Source organism: Fundulus heteroclitus, unplaced genomic scaffold (genome assembly GCF_011125445.2).
Source record: "Fundulus heteroclitus isolate FHET01 unplaced genomic scaffold, MU-UCD_Fhet_4.1 scaffold_441, whole genome shotgun sequence".
Lineage (NCBI taxonomy): Eukaryota > Metazoa > Chordata > Actinopteri > Cyprinodontiformes > Fundulidae > Fundulus > Fundulus heteroclitus.
This window is the reverse complement of record NW_023396859.1, coordinates 30,701-53,564: the sequence shown is the minus strand read 5'-3', so window position 1 is coordinate 53,564 and position 22,864 is coordinate 30,701. Positions and strand designations below refer to the sequence as shown.

At 40.5% G+C, this 22,864-nt stretch overlaps 1 protein-coding gene across 1 annotated transcript in view; it reads right to left on the bottom strand.

Moving 5' to 3' along the window:
- The window catches only part of hlcs (holocarboxylase synthetase (biotin-(proprionyl-CoA-carboxylase (ATP-hydrolysing)) ligase)), a gene marked incomplete at its 5' end in the record, with an annotated part of 68,972 nt that overhangs the window by 16,665 nt on the left and 29,443 nt on the right, over positions 1 to 22,864 (bottom strand). The window contains 3 exon segments of the mRNA XM_036131607.1: positions 13,622 to 13,893; positions 14,781 to 14,960; positions 16,905 to 17,911. Of these exon segments, the coding sequence (XP_035987500.1) occupies positions 13,622 to 13,893; positions 14,781 to 14,960; positions 16,905 to 17,911 (1,459 nt within the window).

Here is a 22,864-nt window from a genome sequence, read left to right as displayed (position 1 = left end):
ACAAAACTAAAAAGAAATCATTTTATTAAGTGTGCTAATAGATCAACTTTTTAACTTCCACATGTACTACTATTTGCTTCTCTGACAATAGGTTTAACTGTCAAGGCTTTTAGTTTTTCTACTAATGTCTCAGGATGCCCCCTGGATACTGTGTAGGTGGTGGGAGGGAGGAGGATTGTAAGGAAGCCTTCCTCAGTGATAAGGGACACCTCCCACCGCATCCAAGGCAAGGCTAGTTTATTTGTAAAGCACTTTTCAGTAACAAGATGATTCAAAGTGCTGGGTCCTCCACAGGACTGTATGTGCTCTGCAGAGATCCTTCTGTAGGAGGTGTGCGAGAAAGAAAAAATATTTACAAAAATCTAAGAGAATAGGTATCTCAAAAATTTTAACTCAAATCAGAATTACAAGGACAGTAACAAACCCCCAGCTATGCAGCTATATCACCCTGAGGCTCCTCTAATTCTTTTTCAAAAGTCTTTTTATTGATTGTTAATGTATATTGATAGATACAGTACAGAACCATCTATAGTTATTTTTTAAACAAAATCTAACCTACAAACAAATCAACAGACAGCACACACACAAAAAACTGAAATATGGTCAAATAAAATCATTTGCACAAATCAGAAGTAAAATACAACAAAGAAACAATGTAATTTAAGTAACCTGTGAGAAAAAATATATTATCTACAAATGTGTGTAAAATTGGTTAAGGGGCCCCAGACTTAGAATTTATCTTCAGAACCTTAACATCTCTTATCTGGTGTGAATGAGAAGGGGGAGCTGTATCTTTCCACCTTAATAAGATAGCTCTCCAAGCAATTATTGATAAAAATTACATTATTCTTTGTTTAATACGTGGTAAGTCTAGGTCCGGGTCAACTCCAAAAATGGCGGAGAAGGGGTTTAGCTCAATCACACTGTGCAAAACTTCAGATAAAGTGACTTCCAGATGCTAGCCAGAGGGGGACAAGACCAAAACGTGAATTAAGGTAGCCGGTGCACTCCTACACGTGTCACACATCAGCTCCACATTTCCGTAAATGGACACCAGTTTAACTTTGGAGAAGTGTTCCTGGTGGACAACTTTAAATTGCGGAAGGCCATGGTGAGCGCACATGAATGCACCTGATCCAGAATAGAGTCCCCCAGATCGTCAGGAATGGTGAATTGGAGGTTTTGTTCCCAGACTGCTTTGATAGCAGTCAGATATGGACAATGCATTGACAGGTTTATCTGGAGGTGTGCAGGGAAATTGTGATGTTGTACGTTGCACATAATGCATGACCTGCAGAAACCTGGAAAAATGTGATGATGGAATTCCAATTTTTTTTGTTAGTTTGGTAAAGCTGGAAAAGTGCCCATCCAGATATAAATCTCCAAAGCACCCTTTTTCAAGCCAAACTTGAAAGCCAGCTGATGGCGCAAACAAGAGATTAACTGTAATAGGGCTTAAAAGTGAACAAGTCTGGAGTCCAAGGGTTTTCCTGAATTAAAACCAAAATTAATGAGACAGTTTAACCACAGGGCCGCCGAACAGCATGGAACAGGTTAGATGAAGAGGTGAAGATACAAGTGCAGACAAGGAAGGTCCAGTACCTCCAGCCTGGAAGTCCTTGGACACAAAGACTGGAGGTGAAGGCTCCAAATGAAGATGTCACCAGTAAAGCAGACCTCAGATTTTAGCTGTCCAGTAGTATTTTTGAAGGTTGGTTAAAGCCATTTCATCTGACTGTTTAGGCCTTTTAGGAAAAACTTTCCTTAATCTAGGGCGTTTCCCATTCCAAACAAAAGACAGAGTCAACGAGTCCAGAGATTAAAAGAACGGTTTAGAAAACAAAGAGGGTTTTTTTAAAATGCTGCAAACAACAATATTTATCTCCTTAGAAAAGCCTTACCAAAGCTTTCCAAATAGTTTTGTAGGATATGCCTAGCCTTCCATAAGTTTATTGGAGGACCCAAACTGCAAACACTCAAAACACACAGAAGCTTCTGCTAGAAGCTCCTTCTAGAACCCAAACCATCTTTATAGGAATTTAACAACTATAACAAAGTTCCAGTCAATCAGAATCACAGAGAACATACAGTACACAAGACTCCTACCAAATTTATGCTGTCAGGGAGATCACTTAAGATAAAATATATAAACATATAAAGCCCTAGGCAGTGCCTTACATTTGGAACATCCCATCTGATCTCTAGTCCAGTCGCACGATGGACCCGTACATTAGTCAGACTGTACATTGCATTAATGACGAATGATGTTTTATATTTTCCAGCCGATACCTAGGAGGTGGTAGGAAAAGGTTTAAGCGTGATTCTGTCTGCATGGGATTGCCATCGTTCATTTATCGTTATCGAGGTGAACAGCTCTATATATCGCAATATTGATCTTAGGCCATATCGCCTAGCCCTTTTCCAAATTGGAACCAATTCTAAATGACAAAACTAGTGCTGTTTTTCTTTCTAGACAATGTTCCAATCTAATCCTTATTTAGTGTCTCCAAAAATTTGTAAATTTGCTTGCGTTCTTTGGTTATATTGACTTTCTTCATGGTTTGCTCCTCTCCTTAAACCCAGACACACCCAGACAAGAAGCATATCTCTCAAGTAGGAGTGCTATTAAATGCACAGAGCTAAAAAAAAACTTTTGGCCAGACAATCTGTGATGATGTCAAACTGTGTATCAGACACCACTCAAAAATGTTGAATAATAGAGTTGTGTAACAATAACTTGTATGTTAAATTAGTTCCAGTCTGCCTATTCTTTTACAACGGTGTATGAAAGCACATACAGAGTTTAAAAGAAAAACAGTGGAGGGAGGAAAAGGGTGTGGGGTATGGGACGTTCATGTGGTTATATCGTACCAGGAGTGACAGTTGGGCAAGGTGGAAGGATCACTACTGTCATGGAAAATATGCCACATGGGATGTGTGCCGGTGCATGCCCGGGTGTCTGGCCCTTCCGGGGCCTCTGGTGTGCTGGGGGGCCCTGGGCCTGTTGAGCTGGTAGGGGGGCATGGACATTACCATCTAATGGCAGATGCTTTCCCCTTCAAGGGGGAAATTAGAATTTTTACATTATTGTAATTAAAAAAGGATTTTTAAGCAAAAATCTCTTGGTTTTTACTGCATCCACAAGGTTAAAAAGTAGTTTGAAGAAAAAATTATCCTTATCAACAATTAATCAAACAATGATTTTCTTTATTTCCAGAAATGATAATTATTTAGTAAAATTAAATAAAAAGAGCCAAGGACTTAAGAACAGTTTGGTATGGTTCAAGTGATAACAAATTTTTTAATATACATGTATTTTAACAATATATTTCAACCAGATAAACTATATTAAGAAAAAATTTACTTAAAAAGACCCAAGGACTTAGAACAGTTTATTATGGTTCAGTTGATAAAGGAGTTTTGAATATATTTTAACAAGATAAACTATGTTGAGAGAAAAAATCTTTAAGTTTAACCAATGAACATGTATGGTGAAGTTAAGCCATTTTCTTTTACTTATTTTTTTTTATTTTGATTTTGAAAAGATGCCTTCCTTCACCACAATGGACTTTGACAAGCTTTTACAGAAGATAGCTGTTATGGAAATGAAAATCTGTCAACTCGAAGTGAATTATGATGTAAACGCCGCGCATGGAAATGAAACAACCATGCCTGTGATTCCGAACGGTGACCACCAGCCCACGACTCAGCGAACAAACAGTTCCATGAGGAAAATGAGAATCCCTGGACCACTCTGGGTGCAAGACCAAAGGATCAACGAACCCCACACCTAGACAAAGAAAACTGGTCGAGACTACAGAGAGATGTCCCAAGACAAGGGAAACAACAGCGGGCTGTTCTCAAAACAAATGATAGGAGTAAACCTGCTGGAAATGCTGGAATTCCGTTACTAAACAGATTTGCTCCGCTCCAAAATGTGACCCAGGAGGACAAAAATCAGAGGTATGTCAACGATTTTCGTTCTAAGACATCAGAGAAAAGACATGCCACAGGGCCAAGGACCCTGATATTATGCAATGAATCTGTAAGGGGGATTAAACATTTCTGTAACAACATAAAGACAGAGGTGTTGATTTATAATGACGGGAACTGTGGCTGGGTGTCCGATATAACAGACATCCTTCCAAGGTTCTTGAAAGAACACCCGACCCTGGAAAAACTCATAATACAAGCTGAAGCCCTGAAGGACGTCAATATGATAAGAAAATCAGAAGTATTGAAAGAGGATTACATTTGTCTGTTGAACTTAGTTGATGGCAAAAATGTCAAGGTGTTTCTCAGTGGCCCTTGTACGCCCGTTAATTGTGGAGATGAGATTTTTTCCAGAATTCTGATGCTAAACAAATGGCTGGAAAAACATGCAAACAAACAACTGTAACCTTCAACTTTAACATCTTTTGGGAGAGGAGACATCTGTTCAGCGACAATGGTTTCCATCTAAATAGGTCAGGTGCAAAACGGCTGATTTCAAACATCTTCTAAACTGTGAACCATGCTCCATCAGCTTTGTTCCAAAACAAAGTACTTCCAGTGCCAAAACAAATGATAAGCCCAGTGCAGCCCGAACAAGCAAAGATAAAGATGGCCAGAAAGATGACACAGAAAGAGGCTACGTTAGAGCTACAGGAGGATTCATCCCAGATCTCAGCAGGACAAAGACAGGACCAAGAACCTCCATCGTCACGAACACCGGTCCAGACTGGACCCGCCTCCCCTTCTTCTCCACAAAGCCCAGAAGTTCCTTTTCTGTAATTTTCTCACAACATGAATAAAGTATTTAAGATTGGCCTACAGATGACCAGTGGTGTCAAAAGTACACACATTTGTTACTTAAGTAGAAGTATAGATACTGCAGTTTAAAAACACTGTGGTAAAAGTTGAAGTATCAACTTGACCTCTTTACTCAAGTAAAAGTGAAAAAGTATGTGCTCCAAAAACTACTTAAAGTATAAAAGTATAAAGTAACGTTTAAAAAAATGCCACTATATGAACTGAAAGCTTAATTTAAACACTGATTAGTTCTACATGTGGCCCAAGACACAACATAATCATTAACCCATTAGTCAAAGACAAAGTCACTCAAAGAGCATGTTCTCTCTCAAACCTTATTGGAATTCAATTCCAAACAGAGGTAGTATTCAAGCCTGCAGAACTGCCAGAACATAAATGTGTGAGTTCCATCAAATACCTAAGGTAAACTATACTCTTTGGTGCAAAAACATTCTATGTAGTTTGTGTGTGGAGAGAGAGAGCGAGAGAGCGAGAGAAAGAAAGAGAAAGAAAGAGAGAGATAAAAAGAGAATAGACCAGTTCATTGTTATTGTTTTGATCCAGGTTTTTCGCGCATGCGCGCCGGACTGGTTGGCAAAGGCGAACACAATGGCGGACGCAAACAGAGAAACTGACGAGTTCTCCACGTATTTTTCTTCTTTAGATAACGTACTACAAGATCGTTTTAAGAGTAAGTTGATAGTTGATGGTATCAGATTGCCAGATCCACACAGCAAAAGCCTGAAGGGACGGAGCGAGTCTGTGAAATGCTGGCCAAGTGTTCCGTACCGCGACATACAGCTGCCTTATAAACACGGCAGGCCAGTACAGACGAGAGAGCATGGAAGCCATGAAACCACTGGACGGCTACAATTATTTTATATCGGGAAAAAGGCTCCAGCAACGCCCGCGACGCCATGAGGGATTAAGCGGTCAGAAAATGGATGGATGGATGGATGGATGTTGTTCACACGTTTGTGCAACAGCAGAAAGCGGCTTTGGACACAGACCGCGTCTCAGCAGAGGAAGACCCGCCCGGTAGGATTAAAAAAACATTGTTTACTACAGATTATTTTGGTGTTTTTGTCTTGTTAAAATGGGTGGAGGTGTCGGCGACATTGCAGCGTAAACACAGAAGTACTAGCGCCCGTGAACGGGGGCGTAATGGAGCAGCAGCAGCCGCCGCTGTCTGCTGCTTTAGACAGCGGCGGCTGCTGCGGCAGCTGCTGTAGCAATCACTACACGGCCCGCTTCTCCGGCCCGTGTAGCGATAGCTACAGCAGCCGCCGCTATTTAAGTAGAACAATGACTAGAGCAGAATTAGTGTAGACTGCAAATTCTGTCGTAGTATGATGCCTCTCCCAGTCCATTGGCAGTGTCTGCCTGCGCTCTTTTCATTGAAAATATCCATTTCTTTCTTCGTCCTTCCTCCTTCGGTAAACGACAGAAACGTACATCCAACGATTTGGAATGCCTCTGTGTGCAACCGGGAGCACAACAAGTCATAGGCATTGCTTAGATTCCAAAAATAAACGAACTAAAAGTACGCTCTAAATCTACCTGTTTTGTCATGTAGTAGACGAGAGCAGCTCTGTTTTTTGCCAACCACCGTGCCCGGATGTAGCGCTGACGTCACTACTAACCAATGAGTGTTTGCGTTATATGACTCATCCAATTACACTAGTTCTCACTAGGTGTGGATGGCGCCAATGATCTGCATTGGATGGCACACATTACGTGAAATAAATATTTATAAATTTTAAACTGAAGCCAAGAGTAACGAGTAACATTTGTTTTAAAAATGTAAGGAATAGAAAGTACATATACTTGTGTGAAAATGTAATGAGTAGAAGTCAGAAGTAGGAAGAAAAATAAGTAATGGAGTAAAGTATAGATACCTAAAAAGTGTACTTAAGTACAGTAACGAAGTATTTGTACTTCATTACTTGACACCTCTGCAGATGACATCCTCTCCACATAGCCATTCTGCTGTGAATAAACCAGGATTTTCCAAAGGCCTCAGATCCTCCTCCTCTACGTATCACAGAACACTCTGGTACTGAGGAACTCCAAATTACTTTGCTGTGATACAGATTGGGCCCTGGCCGCACGTTTATCAGACATGACAGTTTCCAGAATCAGCTTGGGCCTTTTGCCGGAAATTATGGAATGTCTGTGATAATACGTGGCAGAAATAAGAAAAACAAAAGGATAAACAGGAACAAATATTTAAAAGTCATAAACTGTCAGATGCAACCTGCCACAGAGACAGTATCAACCACTAAGTCATATGAACTGGGTTTATTAAATATTAGATCTCTGTCAGGAAAATCCCTTTTAATTAATGACTTCATTATTGACAATAATCTTGATGTAATGTTTTTAACAGAAACATGGCTGCATGAATTTAGTGAAGCAGCTATACTGATGGAGTCGACACCTCCAAACTACAATTTCCTTTGTGAGAGCAGACAGCAAAGGAAAGGTGGAGGAGTAGCAACATTGTTTAATGATTCACTAAAGTGTAAAAAGGTGTTTTTGGGAAAATTCGACTCTTTTGAACATTTGGCTCTCCAGGTAAAGGGCCCGGTACGAACTATGTTTCTGAATGTGTACAGGCCTCCTAAGTCCACATCAAACTTTTTTAAGGATTTTAGTGACCTCCTGTCTGTGATATGTGTTGACTATGACTGTTTAATTATTGTGGGAGACTTCAACTTTGACGTTGACAACCCTGAAGACAGAAGTGCAAAAGAACTGTGTAACACAGAAACTTTGGTTTAACTGAACATGTTAAACAGCCAACACACAAACAGGGACACATATTAGACTTATTCATCACTAAAGGTCTAAAGATTTCTAACGTCAATGAAACTGATGTTGCCCTATCTGATCACTTTTCTGTTACCTTTGAAAGCATAATTACCAGTTACCTTTGAAAGCATAATTACCATAATTACCACTCATTTAGCCAAAGGGACATTATAAGAAAACGCACCTTTAAGGACAATGCCACGGAAACTTTTATTCAAGCTTACTCTGCTACTTCAACCTTGGGCTGCAACTCAGTAGATGAGCTAGTTGTTAACTTTCATTCTAAAGTCTAAGACATCATTGACTGCATTGCTCCAGTTAAAGTGAAAGTTCTTTCCGGGAAGAAAAAAATCTCCTTGGAGAAATGCTCCAGCAGTAAGAGGTGAAAAAAGGGAATGTTGAAAAGCTGAACGCAGGTGGAGAAAGAGCAGACTCTAGGTTCACTATGACATCTATAAAGAGAGACTTTACAGATATAACTTACAACTGAAAAATGCAAGAGAATCTTTCTTCTCTGAGATCATTAAGAAAAACATTAATAATGCTCTTATCTTATTTTCCACAGTCGACAGGTTAACAAATCCTCCTATGTCCGTGGCTTCTGAACTCCACTCCACCAGGGCCTGCAATGAATTTGCTAACTTCTTTACTGAGAAAATCCTAAAAATTAGAGGATCACTTTGTACTTCCATATCAACACCAGAACCAATGCCGTATTCAGCTGGAACTACGTCTGACAAAAGGTCCCAATTTAGCCATATAAACTACAAAAGCTTAGAGCAGATCATTTAGCAGCTAAGTTCCTCCTCCTGCTGCCTTGATGTTCTACCCACAGCTTTCTTTAAAAATGTTTTACCTGTCATAGCGTCTGATTTGACTCAGATGATAAACACGTCCCTTCTGTCAGTTTCCCCCCAGTCCCTAAAAACAGAAATAATATCAAACCACTGCTGAAAAAGAACAATTTAGACAAACTTCTACTCCAGAACTATAGGCCCCCTCCCCTTTATCAGTAAGATTATTGAAAAAGCTATGTTTCAACAATTAAACACCTTCTTAACAACGACCAGCCGATTTGACGTTTTCCAGTTAGGTTTCCGTGCTCACCACAGCACAGAGACCGCCCTTATCAAGATGTTTAATGACATCCATATAAATACAGATTGTGGAAGAACCACCGTGCTGGTTCTATTGGATCTCAGTGCAGCATTTGATACTGTTGATCACTCCATTCTGTTAGAACGCCTGGAGAACTGGGTCGGCCTCTCTGGTACAGCTCTCCACTGGTTTAAATCCTACTTAAAGGACAGGGACTTTTTTGTATCAGTAGGTAACTTTAAATCAAAAATGACAAAAATCACATGCGAGGTTCCCCAAGGGTCTATCCTGGGTCCCCTCCTTTTCAATATCTACATGCTCCCTCTAGCTCAGATAATAAAAAATAACAACATCAGCTACCATAACTATGCAGACGACACACAGCTTTACATCACCATGTCACCAGATGAACCAGTTCAGGCACTGAGTAAATGCCTAGAAGAAATCAATGCATGGATGTGCCAAAACTTTCTTCAATTGAATAAAAACAAAACTGATGTAATAATCTTTGGACCAATAGAGGAGAGATCAAAAGTTAGCACACAGCTTCAGTCGCTTCAGCTAGGAACTACTGATCAGGCCCGAAATCTGGGAGTAGTAATGGACTCAGACCTGAACCTTCAAAAGCATCTAAAGACAATTACTAGGTCGGCTTTCTATCACCTGAGGAACATTTCCAGGATTAAAGGACTAATGACTCAGAAGGATCTGTAAAAACTCATCCATGCGTTTATATTTAGTAGAATCAATTACTGTAACGGTGTTTTCACAGGTCTGCCTAAAAAGTGGATCAGACAGCTGCAGCTGATCCAGAACGCTGCTGCCCGCGTCCTCACTAAGACTAAGAAAGTAGAGCACATCACCCCAGTTCTAAAGTCCTTACACTGGCTCCCTGTATCTCAGAGAATAGACTTTAAAATACTTCTGTTAGTTTATAAATCCCTGAATGACTTAGCACCTAAATACATCACAGAGTTGTTATCAGTGTATCAACCCTCCAGACCACTCAGGTCTTCTGGCTCCAGCCTACTCTGCATACCTAGAACCAGAACTAAACAAGGAGAAGCAGCATTCAGTTCCTATGCTCCACTTATCTGGAACAAACTTCCAGAAAACTGTAAAAGTGCGGAAAGCCTGAGTTCCTTTAAATCGAGATTAAAAACACATTTGTTTGAAATTGCCTTTGAATGTTCTAGTTAAACTGTTTTACTGTTTTTAATGTTCTTTTTTGTTTCTACATTCTATTCCTACTTGTTTTTATTCCTGTGTTTTAACCATGTAAAGCACTTTGCATTGTCTCTGTACTGAATTGTGCTATATAAATAAATTTGCCTTGCCTTGCCTATAAGCCTATAATAGAACAGTAAGACTTGACAAAGAATATTGTTTTCTTCTACAACACCTTCAACTTTATGATGACAATGATAATGGGTTTACAAATATCAACCTTCTGGGATGCTTCTGGGCAAATACTGTATGTCTATGATTTTGTTGATGTCTAAATGAATGTCCTTGTGGACATACATAAGTAGCAAAGCCACAAACCTTTCTTGTTCCATAGTCGACCTTAGCAAAGTTTTTACTGCTTTAAGGCCTGTGTTAGCACATTCCACAGAAGCACTCGTAACAGGTATAACTGACAGAAAGTGAAGAATCATAGAAATGTTTGGGTAGCACTTCATATTTGTTATCCTTAGAATGTCAGGGAGAGAGCTGGGTTTTCCCACTGATGATGACCACTTTGTGTGCCACAACTTAATTTCCTGCTTGTGGATTTCCGTGGATTTTGCAACTCGGGGAGAGAACACTCTAGACCTGGTTTACACAAACATAAAAGGCGCATTCGGGGCAGCCCCCCCACCTTGGCTCTTCAGACCACATCTCTGTGATGCTATTTCCTGCATACAGGCCACTGCTGATCAGAGCTAAACCTACAGTGAGGCAGGTGAGGGAACATGTTCAAAGCTGCTGCAACTTTTTTGTTTAAGGATGTATTCCCTCTGATCAGTGGTCCTATTTTAGACATGATTAATCTATCCTTGGTAAATGGATATGTACCACAGGCTTTTAAAGTAGCTGTTATTAAACCTTTACTTAAAAAAACATCTCTTGATCAAGATAAGTTAGTAAATTACAGACCTATATCTAATATTCTTTTCTTATCTAAAATTCTTGAGAAAGTAGTTGCTAATCAACTATGTGAACATTTACAAAGTAATGACCTACTTGAGGAGTTTCAGTCAGGCTTTAGAGCTCATCATAGCACTGAAACAGCTCTGGTGAAGGTCACTAATGACATTCTCATGGCCTCAGATAATGGACTTGTGTCTATACTTGTCCTGTTAGATCTCAGTGCTGCATTTGATACAGTTGATCACAATATTCTCCTACAAAGACTTGAGCATACTGTAGGGATTAGGGGGAAAGCATTAGGCTGGTTTAAATCTCATCTGTCGGACAGATTCCAGTTTGTTCATGTTAATAATAAATCTTCCTCAAACTCTAGGGTCACTTGTGGAGTACCACAGGGTTCAGTCCTTGGACCAATTCTATTTACTATATATATGCTTCCGATTGGCAAAATTATCAGACAGCATGGGATTAATTAGGCGCCTGCCTTGCATGTGCAATGAGGAGGCAGTGCTGTGTGAAGCAGATTTGGTGAATTTTAGGATTTTCTCCCTTTTTAGGCACTTCTCAGTACAGGATTTCAACCAAACTAACAGAGTAACATGACCCGGTGATACTGAACACAACCATGCTAGCGGCTAACCGTTAGCATGTTGCTAACCAAAAGTAGCTTTAGGAAGGTCCTATCAACTTCTGCTTAGCCAGGGTTCTTCTGCCTTTACAGACAGAGAGAGGGCTGCAGCTGTCAGTGAGTCTCCATGACAACGCTGCTAGCAAGAGGCTCCTAGGAGGTCCATTGACTTAAAATTGCACCTTTCGACGGCCGCTGCGGGGGCTGTGAAGACCGTAGGAAGCTGAAATTCGCAGTGTTACTTCCTGTTAGTATTTTCGACGGTACAACGAGGCAGGCGCCTTGCTAAATTTCTTCAGAAATCTTTCTAGTTTCCACTGTTATGCTGATGACACTCTATATTTATCCATAAATCCTGATGAATCCAATCAATTACTTCGACTGCAGTCATGTCTTGATGACATCAAAAGCTGGATGACTTTTAATTTCCTGCACTTAAATTCTGACAAGACAGAAGTTGTAATCTCAAAAAATAAACTTCTCAATCAATCACTTAATCTGGATGGCATTAACTTGGCCTCTGGTAATAAAGTAAAAAATCTTGGTGTTATTTTTGACCAAGACATGTCATTTAAATCCCATATTAAACAGGTTTCCAGAGTTTCCATTTTTTTACCTCAGGAATATTGCCAAAATTAGAAACATTCCGTCCAGGGGTGATGCTAAAACCTTGTCCATACATTTGTTACTTCAAGGCTGGACTATTGTAATTCTTTACTATCAGAAAGTCCACAAAATGCAGTTCAAAGTCTTCAGCTGATCCAAAATGCTGCAGCAAGAGTTCTGATGAAAATTACCAAGAGGGATCATATTTCTCCAATTTTAGCTTCCCTTCATTGGCTTCCTGTTAAATCAAGAATATAATTTAAAATTCTTCTTCTAATGTATAAAGCCCTAACTAATTAAGCTCCATCATATATCAGAGCTTTGATTACCCTGTATGTTCCTAACAGAGCACTTCGCTCTCAGACTGCAGGTCTACTGGTGGTTCCTAGAGTCTCTAAAGATAGAATGGGAGGCAGATCCTTTAGCGATCAGGCTCCTCTCCTGTGGAACCAACTCCCAGTTTTGGTCCGTGAGGCAGACACCCTGTCTACTTTTAAGACTAATCTTAAAACTTTCCTTTTTGACATAGTTAGAGTGGCTCTTGTTACACTGAGCTACCTCTATAGTTATGCTGCTATAGGCTTAGGCTACTGGAGGACATCAAGGCCTATTTTCTCACTCTACTAATTTTTATTGTTCTCCAGTCTACAGTTCTCTAGTTTTGCATTGCATTGCATTGAAATGACTGTTGTCATTTCAGCTTTTAACTTTTTGTTCTCTCTTTTTTTTCTTCATAGTAGGTACACCTGGTTTGGCGTTCTGTTAGCTGTGACATCATCCAGGGAAGACAGATCACTCGCTATTGCCATCTAATGTAGAACAGATTACTGGATCAATGTGTGCTTCTGTGCTTTTTTGTCTCTCTTGTTGCGTCTCTGGTTCTGCTGGAGGTTTTTCCTTCGTATTAATAGGGAGTTTTTCTTTCCGCTGTTGCTTCGCTCTCGCTCAGTATGAGGGATTGCTGCAAAGTCATGGACAATGGCTTTACAGCTTTGGGTGAATGTGGCTCAAGTGTACAGCTCTTTGGGTGGTCAGTATGACTGGAAAAGCGCTATATAAGTTCAGTCCATTTACCATTTACAAACACACACAGTGTTTTTATAAAAGAAGGAAAGGTTGAATATGTGCAAACAAGTATGGTATGGATCAGGGTACTCTGACTTCAGATAAAGGCAGGGGGAAGAAACTGTCTCTGTAGCGGCTTGTTTTAGCAAATGGCACCCTGTAGCACCAACCTGAAGGTTCAAGTCTAAGCAGTTTGTGTGCAGGATGTGTGGGGTCTGCAGAGATGCTTGCTGGCCTTTTCCTGACCCTAGACCTGTCCAGGTTCTGGATGGACGGACCAGGACAGGTCAGCTCTGATGATCCTCTTTGCTGACCTGATTGCACTTTGGCCCTATGCTGTGTTCTCCAGTTTGGCTCAGGCAATTATTAAATTGTAGCTTTCAAAGAATTTTGCTCAGTAAAGTGAAATCATTGTCCTTAACCAGTAAGAAAACAAACAGTAGCAGGGCTGAGCAGACATCTCAGAAAAAATTTAACTGATGTTACCCTTCCAGCAGGTTCATCGTAGTAGTGGCAACCTCAGCATAGAGCACGGTGTTCCCCAAATGGTTGGTCTTCAGATTGTTGCTGTAGGTCTCCATATTAAATTGAGTCACATCCTGGGGTTCTGTGACCAAAGGCAGGCAGTCCTTGGGCAACAAAGAACCTTCATGTGGTTCAGGCCTAGACATTACCCTGAAGGAGAATTTGGGGAAACGAATGATGGCACCTTCATCTTCCCGCAACTGTAGTAACTTCAGGAAACTTGCTTTGGCCTCCTGTGTGGAACATGGAGACCTACATTTATACAATACAATCCTGAATGCCTTCAATAGATGTTTAAACTCAGATAGTGATTAAGTAGGAAGGTACTATTACACAAATGTAGCCTAAATAAAAGTGTATAGTATTAAGATGAATTTAATTATTTCTGTTCGACAGTTGAAAATTAAGGATTTTTATTTTCTTAGTGCCACACTGAGGCACACCATACATCTAAAATTTATTTAAAAAATTGTCTTTGAAGACAAAGAATAAAAAAACAATACAAAAAAACACCACAAAATTAGATTCTCTAAACTGAGCAGGAAAAAAAGTGTTTCACAGGGATGATGACACTTTAGCTCACTGCCCTCTCATGTTTATACAAGCCCTCTGTACACAGACCTGCTGTCAGTCCTCCACTGATTTGCTAAGATTTTTGCATACACTTAGCAAGTCAGATTGTTTCCATATATGCTATGCATATGGAAACAATCTGACGCAGATATCCATAGCACAATATGTGCTATGAATATCTTCGTATAATTATACGCAGATATTCTGCATAGCCTAATTATGATAAATTAACTACCACTACAGGAAGTAAAGAGAGCAAAAGGACAATGATATAAAACAAAAGTGATTCTGTTTTCTGAATTATTTTCTTCTTTCTGAATTAGTGTGCACTGTTCCAATTATAGACAAAATTTTAGGCTGAGCACATAAGTTTGATCCTGCACACTGAGAACTAACACAATTGCTCTCATTTTGCATACATGTGGATTCCAACTCAGAAGCCAAATAAACACTGCATGTCAAGTTTAACACTGTAGTCAAAAATGCAAATAGTACGATGATTTGGGACACTAATTACATAGTGAGGAAGGAGGTTCCAGGAGCTTACCTGAGACGTGGCCAACAGGTACACAGGACTTGGGGCAGGAGTCTGGCTTGGTTCACAGCTGACACCCAAAGACTTAAGGATCTCTGTCAAAATTTCATATCGCAGTGCATTGCTGATCTTCAGCTCATCAAAATCTTTTGAATCCGTTTTTTTTGAGTATGATGGAATGTCAAAATGAACCTGGAAACACATACATACACATACAAATGTAACAACACTAAAATGCTTTTTCTAAGTCTTTCTAATAACATGAGTATAGGGCTGCAAAAATGTGCATCAGTCAGAAAAGAGTTAATATTGAGAATGTGGAAAAATTACACATTGAATTCACATGATGTCTTAGGCCCCATTTACACTACCCTTGTTAAACCGATCCGAGCCAAGACCAGTCCAAGCTTGGATCAGTTAACCAAGCCGAGCCTCGTTCTGACGACCGTTTACACATCACACATTCCTTGGTTGCTCCTTGCCTCCTAGTGACGATCTACGATACTACTGTTTTCTGGGATTGAAGGCCGGACAAAGCAAATCAAAATGGCGGCGCCCGTAACATTTAGGAAGTTATGGTTGGACAGAGTCGGCTTTTGGGAAGTGGATAAGACAAACAAACGTCTAATAAGGATTTACAGACGCAGGAAAGAACGACAGACGCTGAGGTTCATCACACTGCTAAGCAGAATCATCTCTGGAAATTGTGTGGCATGGTAAGGAAGCGAGTATTTTTATGAATATCTGAAATTTGTCTGAATGGAGTGTGAATCGGGACATGCAGCCAGACACGCCGGAAAAACCGCGGACAGTCAGCTGACTGTAAGGGGATGAGGCAGTCTGCTCATGCGCTCTTCGTTATCAGATAACCGGGCCAGAAAAAAAACCAGGCCAAGACCACACCTGGAACGGGTCTGCATTTAGCGCGGTCCGGTTATGTCTAGCTCGGTTCAGTTCAGTCTGCTTACCATTTACACTCGAGAGTTATCTCGTTTACCGAGCTTGGACTGGTCTCAGCTCGGTTAAAAAAGGGTAGTGTAAACGGGGTCCTAGTTACCCTGAAAGAGCCTTTGTGATGTTTACCCTCCATTTCTAACTGGAAGCCCACCTTACAGGTAACTGATAATCTGTCATCAGAATGTCCACTTCTTTAATTCATTTATCTTTTGAAGAGGGATATTTTGCATTAATGAATATTTCTATACAAATATACATTCACCCAATTACAGCAAATGCTGATTTCCTGTTCAACTACCAGATAGTACAGCCTAAATGATCTAAAATGTATAAAGTGAAGAAAACAAACAAACAAACAAAACAAACAGGAGAAAAATAATAAAGAAGAAATATATAAGAACTAAGAGCATACACAACATTTTAGGCTTCTAGTTATGTAGTTTTGGCACTACCACAATGAGAATACTTTGTAATCAAAAGTAAACCCACTAACACTAAGTTTTGAAGAATTTAACACTGTTAAATCAGTTTCATATCAGACAAAATCTTGATCGAGCCACTCTAATGAGCAAAAACAAATCTTCACCCAGACAAGAAAGAAAGCCATTGCTATGATGGCTTGAATATCTAATGAAATGTATCTCATAGCAGGACCAAAGCTCTCCAGGGTTGATGTAACTGTTACAGGTCAATATAGTTACATTGACACAATTTCTAATGTTAGCATGACCAATTTAAAACATAACAATAAAGTCATATTTGGTTGCCACACTATTCAAATTCCAAGGCACAATGCGTTTTCTTCTTGTTCATCAGATGCAAACAAAAACAATAGAAAGTAAGGCAGGGATATATCACTTAATCTTACACACAGTTTCATAAAACTACAAGGAAACATTTCTTAAGATCCGTCTATGGTTAGTTTATCTGGAATGACCTACTGTTAACTACTGTTACAGCAGCTCAGGGACTGCTTCTGTTTGGCTCAACAGCCAAATGATAATGCAAGACCTTACACTATACAATATTTTCCTAAGTGTTACCAGAGCAGATGAACAGTTTTTTTCTGGTTCCTATCCTCCAACATATAATGTGAGTACTTGTGACTTTTGACCTAGTTTATGATTGTGAACATTAACAGTTCCACTCCTTTTGTTTAATAATGCTGCATGTTTTTACCTGACAGAGGACAGCTTCACCGCCGTCTGATCCATGAGTTAGTCTAACAATAACCATATCCTTCTGACTGGGGGTGTCACTTTTCAACTCCCCCCAAAGTTCCACTTCTCCTCCTCCCTGGGGATCCCTAATGTAGACATTTCCACTCGTTAAAGTCATTGCTTCCAGTTCTGTGCTGTCTTCTCTGGTGAAAATCAATCGTCTGCACTGCAGGTATTGTCTGTCCCTGACTTCCAGATGGAGACCTGCGGGGCACAAAGTGGAGCCTAGCCCCAATACCTTTCCACCTTTGCTTAAGTAAGTAAGGAAGCGGCTCTGAAGCTCTGCAGTCAAGGATTCCACTTCAGCCAGAACTAGGAGCTTGGTGTTGTCCAGCCATGGATCACTTAGAGCCTGTTCTTGCATGAGGGGATAAATTATATTACTTTCCACATTTATACACTCCAACAAAAGCTGAGAAATTGCTTGAAAACGTTCTTGGCATCCACCTGTGTACACAAGAATATTTGGTACTTTTGCACATCTACCACTTTGACCAAAAAAACCTTTGGAATCATGTTCCAGTTCACCCAGACACTCATCCATATTATCCACTCCTGCAGAATTATCGTCAGGTAGATCCGGAATGTTCTCAGCTGAGGCATATTTGACAGAGAAAATGGTGCTGTTCTCCAGTTCTAAACATTCATGGCAGCTGGAAAGATGAAGGTGATGCCCATGGCCCTCCATATGGTGATGATGGTTTTCCAAATGAACAATTTGAGAGCTGGGAAGTGGCTCTGATCCCCGACGCTGCTCCAACCTCCTCTTTACCTCTGGGGATATAAGAAGACTACCTTTTCGCCACTGTAGGTACTGCTGGTCAGAGGGCAGCAGCTGAGAGAACGACTCGGAGACAACCTCTTCAGGATGAGTGGGTGGAAGGGAGAATGTCCCCACAGTCTTTGAGCTCTGCAGACACTGTCTTTCCAATGCTTTACTCAGAGTATTTTCTTGGAGAAGAACAGCTATATGAAAATAACACATAAGTCGCACAATCATAGTTAGTCATAGGCAGTAGGGCTAGATGATAATTCAATAACATTATATATCAATTGCTAGACGTATATCAATGATAAGGTCAATAAGAAGTTCAATAAAATAAAGGTTTTCCTTCCTTTTCAATTCAATTCAATTCAATTTTATTTATATAGCGCCAAATCATGAAACATGTCATCTCAAGGCACTTTACAAAGTCACTTTGCATCCTAATGTAAGGTAAGTTTATTTATATAGCACTTTTCAGTATCAAGACATTCAAAGCCATGGAGATTGATGTTATAGTCAGCCTCAGGCTCCGCCCCCTTCAAAGAGTTCAGAGAATACGTGTTCTTGTTTCCTTTTTAAAAACATGCAGTTTTGGTAAAAAGTTGGTTGAATAAAGGGTTGAGTTTGATTTCAGTGTTTGTGTGTTCTGTATCTAAAAATAGGTTGCTAAGCAACAGCGTAAAACAGTAAGGGCTGCACTTACAAAATAATGGTTTGAATTTCTTGATAATTATTAATATCGATCAATATGATTTCTATTTTATCAAGACACTTTTTTTCTTTGTCGTCCAGCCCTAATAGGCAGTATTAATCCTCATCAGAATAAATTAAAATTAGTTGCTGTTTAAAGTTAGCTTTATAGCCTGGGAAAGCCTGAGAGTGTTAACCTGGCAAGCCAGATTGATAATGTGTAGCACTCTCCATTTCTGCACATTATTAAACTGGTCCTGCTACCATCGAATATGTTCAGGAAAAGGAGGGACCTTCAGCAACCTTCCTAGCTGATTAGGCGAAGCGACACCTTATACCCGCCTAGCCAAGGTAAGCTAGTCAAGGCACTTTTTGGTGTTCGTTCAAAGAACAAATCATGGTATCTGACGAAATAGATGTGATAGCAGCAGCTAAACATGTGTCCTCCTGCGCCGCCATATTTATTTTGGCTCAGCTGGGGGCTCAGCAGGTCTTGCTTTTGTCACAGCTCTATGTCCCACCTTAAGCCAGGATACTGCAACATTATTGGCCAACCTGTTTTTGGCTCAGTCCCGAACGGTTGAGGCGAGAGCGGGACAAGATGGATTCTCATTTGTTTGTAAACGCACAAGTACCAAAAGGATTTAGCTTGCAGGCCAGGTTAAAGGGGAAGTCCGGTCAACAAGGAAAAATCAGGGGACCATTAGCTATAACTAAAACTAATACGTTTGTGGTTATTTAATGAACTTATCTTTAATCAATAAGAAAACAAAAACATAAATTGTCATCTGGATCACTGTGTATGGGGGCGGCCATTACTGCCCATATTTGGGCAGTAAGGGGCGTTTCACATCACATCCTGTGACGTGGAAAAGCGGAAGCGGCGAAAGCATTTCTCTCCGCTTTCCATGCAAAGTCAATAGGAGCCGTTCTACACAGCTGTGATCATCAATAATTTTTTCGGATTTCCAGAAAACTTCCCCTGACATTCCCAAGAGCTATTGCTGAAGCAACAATGCTCACGTGCATGGCCATCGGATGTTCCAACACAACTGGTAAAAGTGGAAAAAACATTGCTTATTTCAACTTCCCGATTCATGAGCCACCGGGCTCGGCGCTTCTGGCCAGAGAGAAAACACGTCATACGCAGCGACCATTTTGAAGATGAATGTTTTGAACATGACATGAGAGCGAGGATTTTCGGTAAGTTATTTTTAAATTTTAAATTTTTTATTTAGAATTTACGGGGATGGTTACCGACCAGAGGGGCGGAGGGATACCACGTGATGTGGTATCCCTCCGCCCAGCATCTGCTGGAACGCTTTTATATTTTAATATTTATACAATAATGACCACCTGCCCTATTTACTAGAGGGCAAATATATAACTTAAGTCACTTCAGCGCGATCTCTCCTCCGCTGTGTGTGAGTGTGGTTGTGTGCGCACCGCTGCAGCGCCGGCAAAGCCGTGCTGCGGCGGAGCGCGCACACACACACACACACACATGCGTTTACATATATATACTGTAGGACCCGACTGAGTTTGCAATGGAAATAGGTATGCTGGATTCCGTCAAAAGTCCAGTTTCTGTCAAGAAACTCTTCTAAAAAATCCATTTCGCTATCAGATGATGATAGCTCCACGGAACTCTCATCACTGTCACTAAGTACTTCATCACTCTCTGCTTCGTACAGAGTCGCCATCTGGAAAATAGTGCGGCGTGACAAACAGAGTGTTGAAACTTGCTCAACAGCGGGTCCGCCGAGTGACGTCAAAAAATGGTAGGTGACAGCACTATTCTTGACCAAGATGGATTCCTCCACATAAACATGATTAAATGAGAATTATTCATAATTAAAAAAAAACGTATAATTTTTTGCACAGTATGTAGTAGTTTTATATTTAAAGTACTTTCAGCAGTTTGAATTCTGATTTTGACCGGACTTCTCCTTTAAATGAAATCGTGGGTCGGAAGACAACTGTGTGCAGGTGATATTGCTAATCATTTTAATGACAATTATGTTGAGAAAGTATCTCAATTAAGGCAGACTATGAACCCTTCACACAACATTAGATCATAGAGTGTATTAAGAACACTAGAAACGTTCAATTTCTGAATAAATTGAAGAAGGCGCCCCCCTGGTGGTGCGTATAACTGAAGTTATTTAATTGTTACTTAAAAGGAAAATTTGGGGGCCCCCCATTGCACCGGTGGGCCCAAGCGGCCCCTAAGTTCGCTTATGCCTGGGACCGGCCCTGGCTGGCTGTCTGCAGCACGCAAAACTCCAAACAACTGCAGCTTACTCGCTCAATTTGGGGTGGGTTTGGGGTTGTTGCCGGTCTGAGTTGATTTACGAAAAATCTATAAATCCTACACCAATGAGAGTTGCATTTCCTGAATCCAGACAAAAAGACCTACGTTTTGTGTACGTAGAGTGAAAATTGAGCGAGTAGGCTGAAGTTGTTTGGTGTTTTTTGGAAAAATTTGTCACCATGGTAACTTGAAATGGCGTGAAGAGAGAAATCTATAAGTCCTACATCAATGAGGGTTACATTTCTTGAATCCAGACAAAAAGAACTACGTTTTAATGTATAATTTGTCTATGTAGAGTGAAAATTCAGCGAGGAGGCTAAGGTTGTTTGTTGTTTTTTGGATAATTTTGTCACCATGGTAACTTGAAATGTCATGATGAGAAAACGATAAAAGATATACACATACCGTTTTCACTTCTGAGCAGTTCACAGATATATCTACAAACTGGAAGTTAAACGGTGTTTGCAGGTGAAAGCATGACGACACAGTACAGCGTTGAAAATGGTCATTTTGAGGCTTTTTTTAGGCTTTCTTTCTACCCGACTCCATTCATTCCTATGGGTTTTTTGGGGGTGGTTTTTCGCTAATATTGTTGCCATGGTAACTCGAAACCCCAATAAAAGTAGTAGCAAACTATTGCCGACCAAGCCGGGCGTTTTGATACCTATATTGTGGGGGTGCACGCTACGGTTCGGGCCGCATTAATCGTGACGGAAATGGAAGTAAAGAATAATAAAGAGACGCCTTTAGAGGTGAATAGTAATAGGCACTCACAAAAAAGGAATTTTGTGGATAACTGTTACGGTTTTCCCGCAGGAACAATTTGTTCGGGAGTAGCGAATGTGCAAAATCCTAAAAACGCTTTGGAGCTGCATTTTCCCACATCAACCACTTTTTTACATCGTCGCTGTGCCTACACCGATTTTTGTAAAAATATGAAAATGAGCTACATGGTCATCAAAAGCCTGCTGATACTCACAGTGAAATAATTATTTTGATATCTCTTATACTTTTTTAGCCAGAGCGATTTGTTCGGGAGCATTTTCAGAGGATTTCTGAAATTTCATAAAAATGTCCTTTAGATCATAATTTTTTACGTCTTTATTAAACTTTTTCCAGCAAAAACCGATAGCAAGTCTTCTTCCCCTATCCTTTACGAAATAAACACAGAAAAAATTACGTCTCTACCATTTACGGTTCCGGAGAAATCGTGCGTTGTTCGAGGCAAAGTTCTCCATTATAATCCAATAGGCAGACTTGGACACCAAGTGTCTGCACTTTTTTAGACTGGCCCGCTGCAGCTGTGTCAGTGAGTTTCCATGACGACGGAACTCTGAGGGCCAGTGGGAGACGTTCCATTGAGATAGAATGGCAACTTTCGACGCCAGCTGCAGCGGCTGTGATTAATGTAGAAATCTGAAATTCGCACAGTCACTTCCTGTTAACATTTTCAAATTTTCATGTGACTTTCAGCCATGTGTCAGTTTACTGTCCCATTTTGGATTTTACATGCTTTCCTATTGGGTCTTTGCTTCCAACAGGACCTGGCATGATAACCAGACACGACCCACTTGGCCAATACAGCACCACCCACATGTGGGAAATGGCACTACACACTATTTTGGTCAAATGTTGAGTTCTGGGCCCAGATGTGGTGAGGCTGAGTTGCTAAAGGAGGCCAATCTGACCAATGAACTTTGGTCACGTTTGGTGACATTAAGTATTGGCACCCCTATTTGAGGCACTTCCCAGTACAGGATTTGGACCAAACTGACAGAGTACAATCACCCGGTGATACTGAACACAACCATCTTAGCGGCTAACTGTTAGCATGTTGCTAGCCGGAAGTAGCTCTAGAAAGGTCTCACCATCTTCTGCTTCACAGAGTCTGTTCTTACTTTAGAGAGAAAGCTCCACAAGAAATTTGGGCTACGTGGCATAAAGCATCTCCAAGCTATCAGGTGTCAAACATCCAATGCTTTTCAATGGGGGATATACCCCTTATGGTCCCAATACTGCATGCCCATATATGGCGCTACAGTATAGCTCAGATGGAAAGTGCAGGCTTTGCATGCAAGAGGTCGTGGGATCGAAACCCGGCGTGGCAGACTAAGATTTTTGTATTATAATCCCCACAGTGTGTATATAT